Source organism: Pygoscelis adeliae, unplaced genomic scaffold (assembly GCF_000699105.1).
Source record: "Pygoscelis adeliae isolate BGI_AS28 unplaced genomic scaffold, ASM69910v1 Scaffold278, whole genome shotgun sequence".
Taxonomy (NCBI): Eukaryota; Metazoa; Chordata; class Aves; order Sphenisciformes; family Spheniscidae; genus Pygoscelis; species Pygoscelis adeliae.
Window position 1 is genome coordinate 1,470,584 of NW_008825411.1, and position 14,854 is coordinate 1,485,437.

A 14,854-nucleotide genomic window follows, 5' to 3' on the forward strand; every position below is an offset into this window, starting at 1 on the left:
GAAACCTCCTTTTGAAAAAGAAAGAAGTTGCAGTGTTCATTCTTACAATATAAGCTGCTAGACAGCCTGATCAGTATGCCAGCCCTTGCATGCAGTGATGAATTACCGATCAGTTTAAAGACCCAGAGAGCTTTACTCAAGGTGGTAGTTACAACTTCTAGCACACCTTTTAATCAAATACAATTGTTACAAAGGGATTTCTGGACACACACGGTACCACAATACAACCAATCCAGAAGTGTATGTGCCATTTAGACTAAAATTCATGCACGTCCAGACTTTGCAAATTCAGACTATCTGATCTAAGTGTATTGATTTTTCCATTTTCTGTTTCAAAGCATATACTACAAGTAAAAAGGGTTATGACACTTTGAGGCACGCTGTATTGCTTTGTGATGTTTCTGTAATTTGTGTGCAGTCAAAGGTAAATAACGTGATGAAGTAATCAGACGAAAAGTGGGCTTTCATGCTAGCTGAGCATCTCGCAGTCAGTCACTCTAACAGGGTTTTGCTAATGCTCAGACTGTCATGATCTAGCAAAGACTAAATGGACTTGATTGCTTTTAATATATTTCCCCTGAAATGGTTAAATGTTAATGATGGACTATTATTTTATGTTTCAGAATGGAAAAACTCTGTCGAGGAGGAATTATTGCCTCTTTAATTTGTTATTTCAGCAAAACTGTCGTCTTCTGTCTATCTGACAAAAAGCACATGAGAGAACTTGGGAGCTGCAGATTTTATTCCAAGTGCTCCAGCACTATGACTCTCATCCACGCTGCTATGAGCACATCATCACTGGCCAAGAGGAGGGAGGATGTATGTATTTAGAAAAACGTTATTGAGAATACGCACCTAGCAAAACCCCTGAGCACCCCTTTGAAAAACGTGAGAATATGGTTGCAGCCCCAAAATGCCAAGGACAAATCCTTCCTTGGTCTGTAGCACTGGGGGAAGCTTTTAAATATGTGGTCTAATGTCTCCACTGTGTGCCCTCCTGTGTGGTTCAGGACAAAATGACTAAGCCTATTCATGAATATAAATTGTTGCCATTGTTTCTCAGAATTCATGATTAATAATGGGGGCCTGAGGTCTGAGAAAGCCGCAATCATCACGACTGTCTATCAGTGATGGTAGAACAATTTGACTGTGAATCTAATTTAAGATCCCTATGCAACTAGATGTTTTCAATTAATACTGAATTTTCTGAGTTTCTGCCCTGAATAGTTATGAATTAAGTTCACACATGATTCTTTTTCATGGTGGAGTACTTTTTTTTCTAGGTTGTTTAATTGCACTTCTTTCTCCTACATATCTGTTAATGTCTCTGTTATAGATATGTATGAGAACTAAAAGAATTAGTAACAGGCCTGGACAAACTGTTTTACTGCAGCTAGTTATGGGGATTTCCCTCAAGACTAGTTGTTTGCACACAGTTACTTTTACTTAAAACTGATGAAATAATTAAAACAAATCCCCTGTGTGCCTTGGGATAGAGTTCTGGTTGAAGCCATATTTAAGCAGTTCTCCATAACAGGTTTTTTGTTTGTCTTTTTTTAAGGCATGAAATGCAATTTAGATGCTCTTCATTAATAAAAATAGATTTTTGCAAAACACCTCATTAATATGCATATAAATGCATCTTGGCACCACAGAATAGGAGAAATTCCAGTTTTACTGATCAAAATACTTCTTTAAACCTGGATGCTTTTTTCTTTTGTGAGTTTTGAATGCAACTGTGATCGCGCTATCTCTGGCTCAGAAGCACTAGCTGCTGTGTTTGTGCCTGGTCAGGCTCTGTGGTGGCTTCGGGAGGTGGCTCTGCTGGTGGTGGGGCTCAGGGCAGCTGCTGCATCAGAGGTGTCTGCTCCGATGTGCATGCAGGAGAGAAGCAAAACCTGTGGGAAGCTTGTGCACAAGCATCTTCATTCTGGTTTGGAAACTAAGTTGTGTAAAACATGAAGGAAAACCTTCCATGTCCCCATCTCTTTCTTCAAGCTGGCTCTCTTGCGTAGCTCACAAAGATGAGGTCCCCATGGAGTTGTCTTTGACCTTCCCTTTACGTAGAGCTGAAGCATTACTGACTTGTGTTGGATGTCATTACTGAACTTGGAGGGGGGAATGTACCATGTGGGTGGCAGGTTGTGACTCGGGAGCAAAGCTCAAAACTCAAATCTGCATGAGGACCCCTCCGTCCGTGACAGGCTCTGGCTACACAAGCTGGGATCTGACACCGATGCTTTTTAACCAGACTGAAGATCCAGATCAACAGCTCCAGCTCTTGCGAGACACATGTTAGCTGTTCAAAATGTACTGCTCGCTGGGTAGCAAGAGACGCACAGGATTTATAGGGAGCTTTCAACTTTATTTATAACAAAACAAACCTTTGCCAGGAAGTACGAATAACATAGGACTGCCATCCTATGTATCCCGCTAATGCATTTATGTGCTCTTGCTCTACTCTCTCCCACTGATGCTGTCTCTCATTTTCAGCTTGTAGCTTTAATAATCTATGCCACTTCCTTCTGTACAATATTCCTCCTGCAGCTTTCATTTGACAGCTCTGTTTTTAATAGAGGATAAGCATGAAACTCCAGCTGAATCTGAAGATGTATTTCTAATCTCATAGCGCATTTATTTTGCTACTCAGAGCTCGCTATCTTGAACAGAGGAAAAAGTATTTTTCACATATTTTGTTGAGATGTACAGTAGGTTTCCAGAGGTATTGTTAATTCAAACTCAAACTCGGAGTTAGCTACCTTGCAGTCAAAAGACAAATACGCATAAACCCTGTTACTTGGATAATAGGCTTGATTCAATTATTTATCATGGCGATTGCAATAATATGCCAGGCAGCCCAATTCAGGGAAGAGTCCCTTTTTGTTAGGTATTGAATGGAGGTGTCATAATATCAACATGCCTGCCTGCCTGGATTTTAAGATACAGCCTGAAGTATTGGTTGAAACAAAGAAGTAAATTGGATGGCAACACGAAAACAAGAAATAAGAAAATGTTAACTGTGAAATAACTGTTTCAAGGTAATTTGTTCCACTCTACTCATCAGGTCATTATAACATTTTCCATGTACTGTGTTTTTTTCTATTGTAAGACAAGTTAAAACTCATAGTTTCACAGTGATGCCACTAAATTGAAGCATTTTCCTGTATGTTTGTGTTTGCCAATGTAAATGACAACCTTCAATTTGTCTGTCCTCTCTCTTTTGTATGGGAAAGGATGTAAACATCTGTCACCGTTAATGAAAAAGTAGTGTTTCTTGAATATGAGATATATTTACCTTTATATGGCTGCTGCTAGGAACAGGAGGATTAAAGCAGGATGGTAGCTGTGTTTGTCTGCTGCCGTGGACAAATGAGACCCAACTTTGTTGTGACCTGCTCCCTGCGGTAACTCTGGGAAGTGTCTTGGTAGGGGTATGAAGCCTAAGTAAAGGAACTGTTTGATATTTAGCCCATTTTGATTATTGTATATTGGCATGAGACTTCAAGTTATTAGTGAGTTAAGTGCTTCGGGGGGAATGCTTCACCAGCAAGGAGTATTAAAGAACTGGTGTTTAACAGCTGAAAATACTTAGTGCCATTGACAAAGTCCCTTTTCTGGCAAACAGGTCCTCTAGCTGCTAAGTGGCATCAGCTGTATTGCACAGAGATGTGCTTTGCCTCAGGCAGGCCAGAAATCAGCTGTGATTTCTTTCAGGTTTGCATGTCTGAGTGCAGACCCCTGGCCCACAGCCACACCAGGAGTGGGGGAATTGCAAGAGGGCTCTGCAGATCCACCTTGCTCTCCATGGGAAGGCGCACACCCATGTTTAGATCCTTAGTAAACGCAGTCTCATAAAGCATGTTGTGTATTGTGGTGTACAGTTTCTCTTTTCTACTAGGGAAAACTTCCAAAGGATCACATTTCCAACAGGAGCTTGAAGATGAGACACTTCTGTGCCAACCAGCATCTTTCATTCTCCTGAGGACTATCAGGGATGCACTTGGGACTGTAGGGACAAATACGGGCCAGCGTCCTGAGATGTCCTTTCTCCTCTCTTCCTTGCCAGTGAGGCTTTCCCCATAAGCTTTCTTTCCCTTCTTTCACTCTTTCAGCTTTCTCCAAACCCTTCCTCATGCAAAGAGTTAAAGCAAGACAATTTTCCAGAGCTAGCTTTGGTCCTACACATGGTTATGAAATGGCAGTAGGTAAAAGTAAACATTGAAAACCGTAGGAAGGAAGTGCAATTAAATATTATGCAAATGAGCACTGGCCAGCAGAGCTGTTTATATACCCCAAGAGCTGGTGCACCAAGCCTGTGTGATTCCCTCTGGGCTGGGAGAGCCGTGAATGGGAAACCAAAGTGCTTCCAGGAATAGGAATCAGGGATAGAATTTTCCAGAGAAAGATTAGATCACTGAGTAATATGATATGCTGAACAATCACCAGAGCCTTCTTTCTTTCACAGATATTCCTGTTTTTCCTTCCCCCCCCCTTTTTTTTATTTTTTATACCTCCTTTGTGCCTCTGTTTGAGGGTATTCCTTTTCTTTAGGTCTTTTCCCAGCTCCATTCCTGGCCTATCCTGGTTCCTTGGGGATTACTGATTCCATAGACAATTTTGAGGTGGCCATCTATTCTTGCTTCTTTCTAAAATGGGATTTGTTCTGTCACTACACAATTTGCATCTCCAGATCATGAAATAATTTCCTATTCAGGAAGGCTGGCTTGCAAAGATGTTTCAGAAAAAGTGGGAGCATAAGGAATCAAAATTTTTGTTTCCATTTGACCAGCTCTTGGGAATCAAAAGCTCTTTGAGAAATTCAGGGTAAAACATTATTAAATGAGATACTAGCGATACACCGTTTGATCAGCTCTACTAAAAGAGAGTCTGTGAACCATCCTGACCTCTAATGTCTCCTTTGTATAACCTCTGCGACATGAGATTTGCTATGAGAAATGGAACAAGATTAATAATTAATATGTTTGCTGGTGTCTGAAATAGCGACACAAGGCTGGCTTTAGACACATGTTTTATTAATGAGGTTTGAAAACCATTGCTTTCTCCCAGCAACAGACAGCTCAGACCTTTATGCTGAAGAAAAAGGAATGGAGGTAATATCTGGGTTTTTTTAGTTGGCGCTGTTGTTCCCCCCCCCCAGGGCATTAGCAGGACTCAGTCACCACATATAAACATTGTGAAAAAGATTGTGAAGTTGTGAAGAAGTGAAACGGGGAGCAATCCTAAAATAAATTTTAAATCGTCTCAAGACGGCATACGTGCTCTACCCAGTCGAGCTGAAATAAGAAACATTTCAGAGCACAGCTCACCACTTTGCACGCTGTGTGAGGAAAAAGAGTGTTTCTTACTTTGTTAATGTAACAAAATATCAGTGTGGCAATTAGGGGTACAATGTTTTTATGACTCAGACCTCATTATGCTATAGAAAATAGAAAGCCTAACTTTTTGCAATATTTCCCCCCCACTTGTAACTACCTGCAAGATAGCAAAGACAGCACTGTCTTAAAAAGTGGAAACACCTTTATTAAGTGGAAATAATTGCACTCATCTTCCCTGACCTTTCAATTTTCTGGAAGTTATTCTTGTTCCTGAGGGCTAGCAGCCATCAGATGTCTGTTTTTGTTATTAATATTTACTAGGAATGATTTTTTTAAAGAATAAACACTGCTGAAATAAGTCAAACCTTTTGAACAGAATCACCGATGATACTTTAATTATCCAATAAATTACAGTTCATGTGCAGAATTAATAGGAAAATAATGCTCTAATAAATATGATCTTCCCAACTTACATGCAAATTGAAGCTTTGCCTTCCTGCTTAGAATTGTTCCAAATGAATTTGTGGCCAAACACTGGTATGTTCCAATATCCTGTTTTTTATGTGGGTTATTGATTGCCAAGCTGCCTCCAACCAACCTGTAGTGATAACTCATGGTAAGATCAATATCTGTGCCATTTTGCTTCCACCTTTGAGGGGAAAAAAATCAAATTATGCTTATAATTTACAGAGCCTATTCATATTTATCTTAAATAGTGTGCTGTAGCATACCTGTAATGGTAAAAATGTAGTTAAATATCACAAAATTATATCATTTTTCACACAAGACTGCTTCTTATATCAATCTTAATGATATCAATAATTCAGTTCTTTGAAAAATCTTTACTGCTTTTATGCTAGTCACCAGTGTTCATCCAAATGTCTACAAAATTAATTATAACTTATTCATACAAACTAAGTTATCCATCCAATCGAAAGTATGGTATACGCCTCAACTACAGCTACCTTATTTTTTATAATACAAATGGTACCTGAATGTGCTTTACACTCCTTGCAAATGATGTCATAAATTTGGCTACAAAAATGATTTGGAGATATAGCTCAGGAAGGATTACATGTCGGAGGACAGACGAAAGCAGAGAGAGTTTTTATACAGCAAGTTTGAGACTGATAATTTAATGATGAGAATGCTGCTATTTTAAAACATGGTTTGTCCCTGTTAGTCCACTAAGTAGAAAATGGATTGTCTGCAACATTACACAGCCATTTACAAATGTCAAAATAAAATTTATATTTCAAAGAAAATAAATATGTTTTAAGAAGGGAAATTTTGTGGCTTTACCGTTAGTCACATACGGGTTGAATTTTCATTGTCCACATAAGGTCCAAAGGAAGAATAAAGGACCTCAGTCACTGACGTCTGCAAGCTTTGGGCTTGTTAATGCCACACTTCAGGTTGTCAGCAATCCTAAAACTACATAACCACAAATTTTCTTCTCCTAATTTTATACCGCAACCGTCTTTTCAGCCTGTATCATTTCTGTTGACCTATGCGGGCATGATGCCTACCCCTCCATAGGATGCAAAGACCACACAAGGGTTGCTAATGGCTCACTTTGGGTTTGCGGAGGGCTTCATGGCAGTCCTCGAAACAAGGGCAATTGTCTCCTTGTTAATCATCTGAAGGATCACAGCATAAAAAAAATTCTGCTACTTGTTTTTTTGCAGAGATGAACTTCCTGACAGTGATGGTAGTTTCCACAGTTAACAAATTGAAGCAAACTTGCACCATAACTGTATTGCTGGCAGATCTGGCCTGGGTATGCAGCACAATACTTTACTTCTGTCACTCACAGACCTTTCTCTGCATGATCAGACTGCGCAGGTAGTTCTTCTTTTGGAGGAAGATTTTCAAACTGTGCTATAAAATGCAATCCTGTGTTCCAAGGGAAATCTTGACAAATATGTACAGAGGAAGCAAGGATCCTGACCTGTCAAGTGGGCACTTCTGTTTTTTAAAGATGAGTAGTGACTGATTAAAATATGAAATCAATTGAATTCTGTGAACAAATTCTAGTAACATTAAATAATTTATCTGGGTCTGCCAATCACTGCCTCCTCTTTCATGAATGCATCAACATTAAGAAATTTAGACGCAACAGTGGACCATCAGTAATTCTTCCTACCAATTGCAGCTGATTTTTGACTTTTCCATACCTCTGCTTTATTCCTTTTTTATGTTTTGCTTTCATTGGTCTAGGCTTTTGCTGTTGTTTTGGGGTATTTTGGCTTTTTTTTTTTTTTTTTCCCCAAAGATGAGCAAAATCTTAGCTGGTGCCCATCCATGAGCCTGTTCTATGAAGCAGTAGTCTGTGTCAGTGTTAGGATTTTGCCATATTTCAGGATTTACATATGGTACATGCTGTCTAAACCTTTCAATTTTCTGATATAGGATATTCTGGTATTTAGTTTGCCAGTTCTCTTTAATTTCAGAATCAATCAGTGAAATAACTGCTGTCATCATTACATGGCTCCCAATTAAGCTCTATAATTGTTTTTCAAAACAAATGCAAAGTTGTTGGCTTAGTTGCTGCAAATGAATTCTTCACAGTATCCCCATAATCATTCTAATCGCCATGGTACAATGATTATTAAACTTTGCATGTAGATAAGGGGTTCATCTCCTCGTGTGGGCTTTTTCCTAATTAATATGTTTACATCACTGAAGGAAGCAAATTAATGAATTCATGTGGTAGACAATGATTTAATGACTTTGTGTTCTGCAGTATACTGTCGAGTACACAGAAATCTTTGAAGAATTATTTTAAGAAAATTTTAACACAAGCCTGTTAAGGCAGGGATCACCTACACATTTTTGTGATCTTCTTCATGCAACCATTGGAAAATACTTTTCATCAATTATAGGAAATGCATCCTGGAGTAACAGTTTCAGAACCTAAACTTTCAAAAAATATGCTATATTCTCATGCTGAAATCATTAGTTTCTGAGGAATATAAGACTTCTCAAATCATATTGAGAAGTCCAAACTTAAAAAAAAAAAAAAGCTGTGTGTTTTATGAATTCATAGAACAAATGGTCATATTCTATTTGCTTCAAAATCTAACTTTTTATAGAACACCGGTTCTAAGATGTTCCCAATAAAATTCTTCATTAAGTTAAAGACTTTCAGAAGATGTGTGTGTGGGACCTCCTCCTCTTCCCATCTTGATTTAAAAATCCCAAGCAAGAGGTAGTCTATTCTCTCTTGTTCTTTTTTCTTTAATTTTTACCCATTTATCCTAATATTTGAATATACCAGTATTCTTCCAAGCCACTGGGTTATGTTAAATCTTTGATGCTGGACTTATTGGGAACTCCCTTCTAACGTACACTGCAGTCAAATCACTGATACAGGGATAAACTTGTAATATATGATGACTTCCTCTTATTTATACTGCTTAATCAATACTTGTGATTTGCTATTCCAATAGTCTCCATCTCCAAGCAAACAAAAATGAGAAGTAGAATTTATTAATGAACATGAATATGTGAGTAATGTGTATTTACAATGCAACTGCAAATTATGCAATCTGTCTTTAGGGTAATATCTTATAAAAGAATTGTGAAAAAAAATGTAATTAATTTCTATCATATTTTCACACTAAAAAACATTGATCTAGCTAAAAATGTTCATAGAACACAGAAGCACATAAAACTTATAAAAATGGTGAAATATTAGAGATCTTTGCAGAATACAAATATTCTTAGGACTTGTTTGAGAAATGTCAATATATTTCATTATACACAAGCTGACTGTTAAGCTGCATACCCACAGGCTTCTCTGGTCTTTAGGCTTCCCTTATCCTCTGTGAGCAGAATTTCTTCTGGGCCATGTATCTGCTGACGCCACGATCCCGACACCTCTCCCTACACCCCCACCCATGTTCAAGTGCATCCAGCAGAGCTGAGGAGACAGAGTCCTCAGCCTGGAGCTGCCACTTTATAGACAAAATGCAGGCACGAGGCATCTGGCTTGAGATCCAAGACTTACGCAGGCTGATAATGAGCCTCAGAGCAAGAAGTTTGCTTCAGGGAGGTAAAACTGCTGTTTGGTCACCTACGATCTTTGATAGTTTGGTAGGGAAAATTTTAATTTTGACATAAAATTATGATTTCTGATAAGTGGGCTATTAACCAGGAAATTTCTGATCCCATCTGTAAGGATATTATACAGTGCTATGTAATGTCTAAGTAGCTATAATTAAATGAGTCCCATTTCTATGATTAATGAATCTGGAAAATAGCATTGTTCCATAGAAACTATTTAGAAAAAGGAAACATTTGCTTTCAGAAGATGTGACTTCTTTTTGGAAATGAAATGTGAAGGTGTATCAATTTCAGTGAAACTATCAATGTATGAATGTTCAAGCAATTAAGGAATTAGTAAAACATTCCACTTAGTCAATGTGCAAATATTTTGGATGAATTCAAATGCAATATTTCATTAATCTGTTTTACTTGTCTTTAAAAAAAGATACATTTAGGACTATTTAAAATTTCCTGAGCTTTCTCCAGCTCTACAAGTAAAATCCTGGAAGTTTTACAAAGCACGCACGGCTGTGTCATGATTTTGTACCAAATTTATCATAGCTAGAAGCTCTTACTTGCATATACCTTTCCCTAATTTGAACTATTTTCTGTGTGGATATATGCAAACGTGATTTAATGAATTATCTTTTCAGTGTACTGCTATAATAAAAATATGTATTTTTTTAAGTCTTCACTGTGTTCTATGTTTCTTAGATTATTTACATTCAAATGGAAATGTCCTGCCAAGTCACCCGAGACTTTCTTGTAATTGGGAAAAAAAGCTTGCAAAACCCCCTAGTATAGAGTATTTCCACAGAGGAAGAAAATGGAAAGTTTAAAAACTATTGACTCTGTACAAGACAACAGAGGTTGAAGGCATTTTTAATTCTACTCCACTTTTGAAGCAGAATCTGCAATGAATCAAGGGACAGCATTTTAGTGAACAAGTAGACTATAGCAGGGTTGTCATTTGTTTTTCAAGGGTATGAAGAAGATAAATATATTGGGGTTACTGGGAATCGTTCTACAATTTTATGCAATGATTATAAGCATATTATATGTCATTTGCAATCATCGTAGACTTTGCACTTCCGTTCCCCTCGCTTTTATTTGTCTGTTACAGTTATTTTCTGTGGTACTTTGATTTGGATTGAATCTGAGTCTCTCTGTCTTATTTTACTGCATCATTCTAAGTTATGCTGAAATATTAAAATATTGTTATAATGAATAATGCTTATGCTGTCCTTGGATTTCTTATTTATTTGTTCAATTGACTGCTCTCTGTGAAGATTATTGAGGGGAAAAAAATCCTCAATTTCAAACCTGCATGAAAATGCGAGATTATGTGATTACTCTGGATACCGAATGTAAGTTCGGAAAAAGCGTTAGGGCTAAGCACCTGAGACCAAACAGGAAATGTCAAAATACTGCAGCAAACACTTGCTTGGCAGGCTCTAGGTGACTTCTTTCTGGGGTTTTTTTCAGTGTGGGGAACGGCTAGCTGTACTGAACTGAATGACTTAGTGGAAGGAAACTGTGGAACTGGGATATGTTCATGGATAGGCTGTAAGCAGAAAAAGAAGTAAAATTCGTTACTTAAGTTAGTTGATGATAATCCCTCAATCAACTACCACAGAAAAGCTTAAGGGCAAAAAATTGTAAATCTAATTTGAAAGGTTATGTTTATTTGCCATCAACATCACACAGGGAAACAGTTGAAATAACGTACCTGATAATTGTAAACAATTTTGACTCTATAGAAAAAGGCATAATAGATAAAACGGTATTTATCGGGACATTTATATAGATATCCTAACACTTCTGCTGATTTTAGAGATACTTCTATCCATATTTTTGTTTCCATTGTAATCAGATCTATGTTCTCTGTTACTCCCAACAGTGTCCAACAGGAAATCAGTGTCTCTCATTTTTTATTACTTAGCCCTTATGCCTACTTCAATTCTATACAATTCTTGCATTGTGGGTGTTAGACACACAAGATTGTGAAATGAAGTTGCAAACAGTTACTACTATATTCAATGAGTCTATAAGACTAATATAGCACATAATAAAACAAAACTTTTAGGAAATGCTAAGCAATTTTTCTTTAAAGAAAAGGTATCAATCAACATATTTATTTATGTAAAAGGTGCTAAATAGCAAATTAGCTTGTATATAACTTTTTTCTTATTGTAGTGGTTCTGTATTTCTGAATCAAAGAAAAACCTCACAGTAGTCCTTGCTCTTCTTTTCCATCACTCAACAAAGGATACGATTAAAATTTCATACTGTGCTTGATTTATCTAAAATTGTTGGAACTTTAAATATATGGGCTCAATCCTTATCTGACAAAACCGGCATTAGCTCTAGTGAAATCAAAGAAAAGTGCTGAAGACTCCCCATTCCTTTCAAGTCATGGTGAAAAGGTTGTAATAGCAGCAGTGACAGTCTGATAACTTCTAATTGACCTAGGTGGTTCAGGATCCATCCCCAGATGTTGATCTCATCTTACTAAAGTAACTGAGGCTTTGCAAAACGTCCTTATGGTGCAAAGAAAATAATGAATCTAATAAATGGATGAGCAGAAAAAAGTGAAAGAGAAAATATGAATATCAGATATATGATGGGAGGAGACTTCATAGCTCTCCTGCCTCATGAAACCTGCTGTCTCTACTATTTGTGCATGTGAGGAGTCCATGGTTGGAATACAAGAGTCAATAATTTTTATAGGTCTCTGAGGAAGATATAAATGGATACGAAGCAGATGGATGGATGAACTGGAAATACTTGAAATTCATGACAGTAGATGTTCATGTTGAAAACAGGAAGAACAAATGGGATGGGAAATGGGTGAGGATTTTGACTCATAGGAAGAGAAGTTACACTGTGAAAAGGAGATAAAGTATTCCTTTACTAGCACAACGTCTGGAAACAAATTAATACATGAAGTACAAAAGCCAAGTTGATAACTAGTACTGGTACTTTACAGAGGAAACTGTTGTGTGAGCAATTAAAAGCTATTGAATAAATATTGTCGAAGTATTTGGTAGGCCACAATTTTCTTTCATGTCTTGCATGAATAATTTCTTTTTAAAAAAATTTTCCTTTTCCCAGACCATTATTTTCCCCAGTCTTTTCTGAAGAAAGCACACTTTTGGGTTTTTTTTTCAGATTTCCAGCTTTTCCTCTTATTAGACTCAGGTTTCCAGATCCTTGGTGCAACAAGCTACATTTTAAATTATGAGTCCATGGTTATTGAATAAACAAACAATCCTATGTACCAAGGTTTTATTGAGTCTACAGAGTATTGTAAGCTAGATATCAGAGCTTTGCCTTGCTGTTTCTCTAAATAAACACTATAAATTTATACATGAAATGTTAGAATTAGAAATGGGCAAGGATGTTGCTGTTTTGCTTTCCAAGCATTTATTGATGTACGGAAAGTTTTATCAAATACAGATGCACAGCATTTCCATTTTTCCATTTTCACAGCTGTCCTGTGGATTCAGAAGTTATTTTGTATGTTTTAAAATATTTCCAATGATGTGCTTTCTTTTCCTGCGTTAATTTTCTTAACAGTAGACTAGCAAAAATATTTTTCCTTCATTCCTCAAATTTACTATACCTATGTATACTCTCACTGTAAGTGCCCGACACATTCTGAGGTATGTATGATGGTGCACTACTGATTAAAACACAGTTAAGATTTACAGTGAGACAATACTTTTCCAAAGTTGACTTCACCTGTAGTATGGGAGTGGATATCCTTTAGCGGTACAGTTCAGTAGGACCTCTGGATTTGCTGAGCCCATGGAATAAGTGATATCATATGGCTCTTGGATAAAAATAGGACCATGAAGGGTGTCTTCCCCTGTGAAAGAAAAACAATAATTCAAGATTAGACATCTTTAGCATGTCCTTACACATAAAAGTGTCCTTTGGTCTCCTTTGCTTTCGGTCAAAAGTTAAGGTCTGCTATTATATTCAGCAGAGAATCCACCTCCAGACATTTGACTATTAAGGAGGAAATATTTCAAGCCTGATTGATAATAAAATCACATATCCCAGGTGCTGGTGATTTATTTTGCAAGTGACAGTGAAGACTAGCTTCTTTGCATATCTTCTATGGAAGCTATATGGCCATCTATTAAATCTTCCCCATCTAACTCATACTTGTGCTTTAGATCGTGACTGGAAGCGGGAAAGGATGAAGTTGAGGCTTTCTGTGCTTGGCGCTTCTACCTCCCTGCTCGCCTGGTGAAGTGGATGTGTCAGCCTCACGTCACCCTTTGAAAGACAGGCAGCTCATTGACTGCGGCCAAACTCTGGCAACAGACGTTTTGCTATGGTCCATGAGAGTGCATACCATGGGAGGACCTCTAGCAGACCAGCAAATAGCTTCTAGATCGGGAGGTATGTCATGGTGGGGCGGTGGTCCTGGGCTTTCCTCTCCTCTGCCGTTTGGCCTCTCTTTCTGGTGATGGGGTCCAGAAGGTCACATCACAGTCTAAGGGAATCAGTCATTTCCTTCTCCTCTAACCCTTCACATCCTGTGATATATTACTTTTGTATACTTTAGCTGGCCTGGTTTCAGGGTTTGGTTTGGGGTTTTTTTGGGTTGGTTTCCCACACACACACCCCTCTTTAGGGCCCTTTTAAAACAGAAGTAGCATTAAATAAAGGTTGATTATTCATCATTTTCACTAGAACCTGTATCCTCCCGGTGACCCCCAGAGTCTAATTACAGCATTTAAACACAAAGGGACAACAGACGTGGGCTGAGCCGAGACCCATTTGCTTCCTCAAAATCTCAGAGGTTCCTGCAAGGAAAACTTTCATGGAGATTGATTTTTTTCACAGCTATAACTGAATACTAGTGACAGAACAAATAAATGACCCCGGATCCTTGAATAAAGCTTAGCGACTGGACCATCCTCCAGTTCCCAGATGTCTCACATGAGTCCAAGAAACCCAGAAAGTTTGCAGTACAGTTACACAGCTGGAAAGAAGAGGTATTAACCCAAAAAACTAGTTGCTCTTCAGTTGTATTCTGGAAGCAACATAAATGTTGGCAGTAATCATGTCTGATTTTATTCACCTATTTTATCTGCTTGTTAGTAACGAGGGAGGGAAGGTACAACCTACTTCCCAAAAGCCACTGCTTCACCGCACCTTGTGCCATCACTTCAGTCCCCAGGTTGCCAAGTGCAATCCTCTTGCTCCATAGCTCTGGAGCTCCTAGAGGATTTTCTCAGCTGCTACAAATAGGTCTTGCTTTACTGACACCAGCAGAGTCTCTTCCTGCATCCCCAAAGGTGGTCAGCTGTCCTAACGCATTAACTCAGCGTGCACGCCCAGGCAGTCCCCCAAGCTTCACCCCAGCCAGGTCAGCTCCGGCCGCTGGCACCCTGTCAACCCAAGCGCCTTCTGCAAGGCCATGAGCAACTGCACAGAGTGCACGTCAAAAA

At 38.2% G+C, this 14,854-nt stretch overlaps 1 protein-coding gene across 1 annotated transcript in view; it reads right to left on the minus strand.

Annotated features, from left to right (window-relative positions):
* CNTN6 (contactin 6) overlaps positions 1-13,249 on the minus strand; it is a 91,800-nt gene extending 78,551 nt beyond the window's left edge. The window contains exons 1-2 of the mRNA XM_009330625.1: positions 13,131-13,249; positions 5,810-5,985 (exon numbers count right to left, since the gene is read on the minus strand). Coding sequence (XP_009328900.1) covers positions 5,810-5,985; positions 13,131-13,198 — 244 coding nt within the window. The 5' untranslated portion in view covers positions 13,199-13,249. The remainder of the gene's footprint in view (positions 1-5,809; positions 5,986-13,130) is intronic.
* Between the last annotated feature and the right edge of the window lie 1,605 nt (positions 13,250-14,854).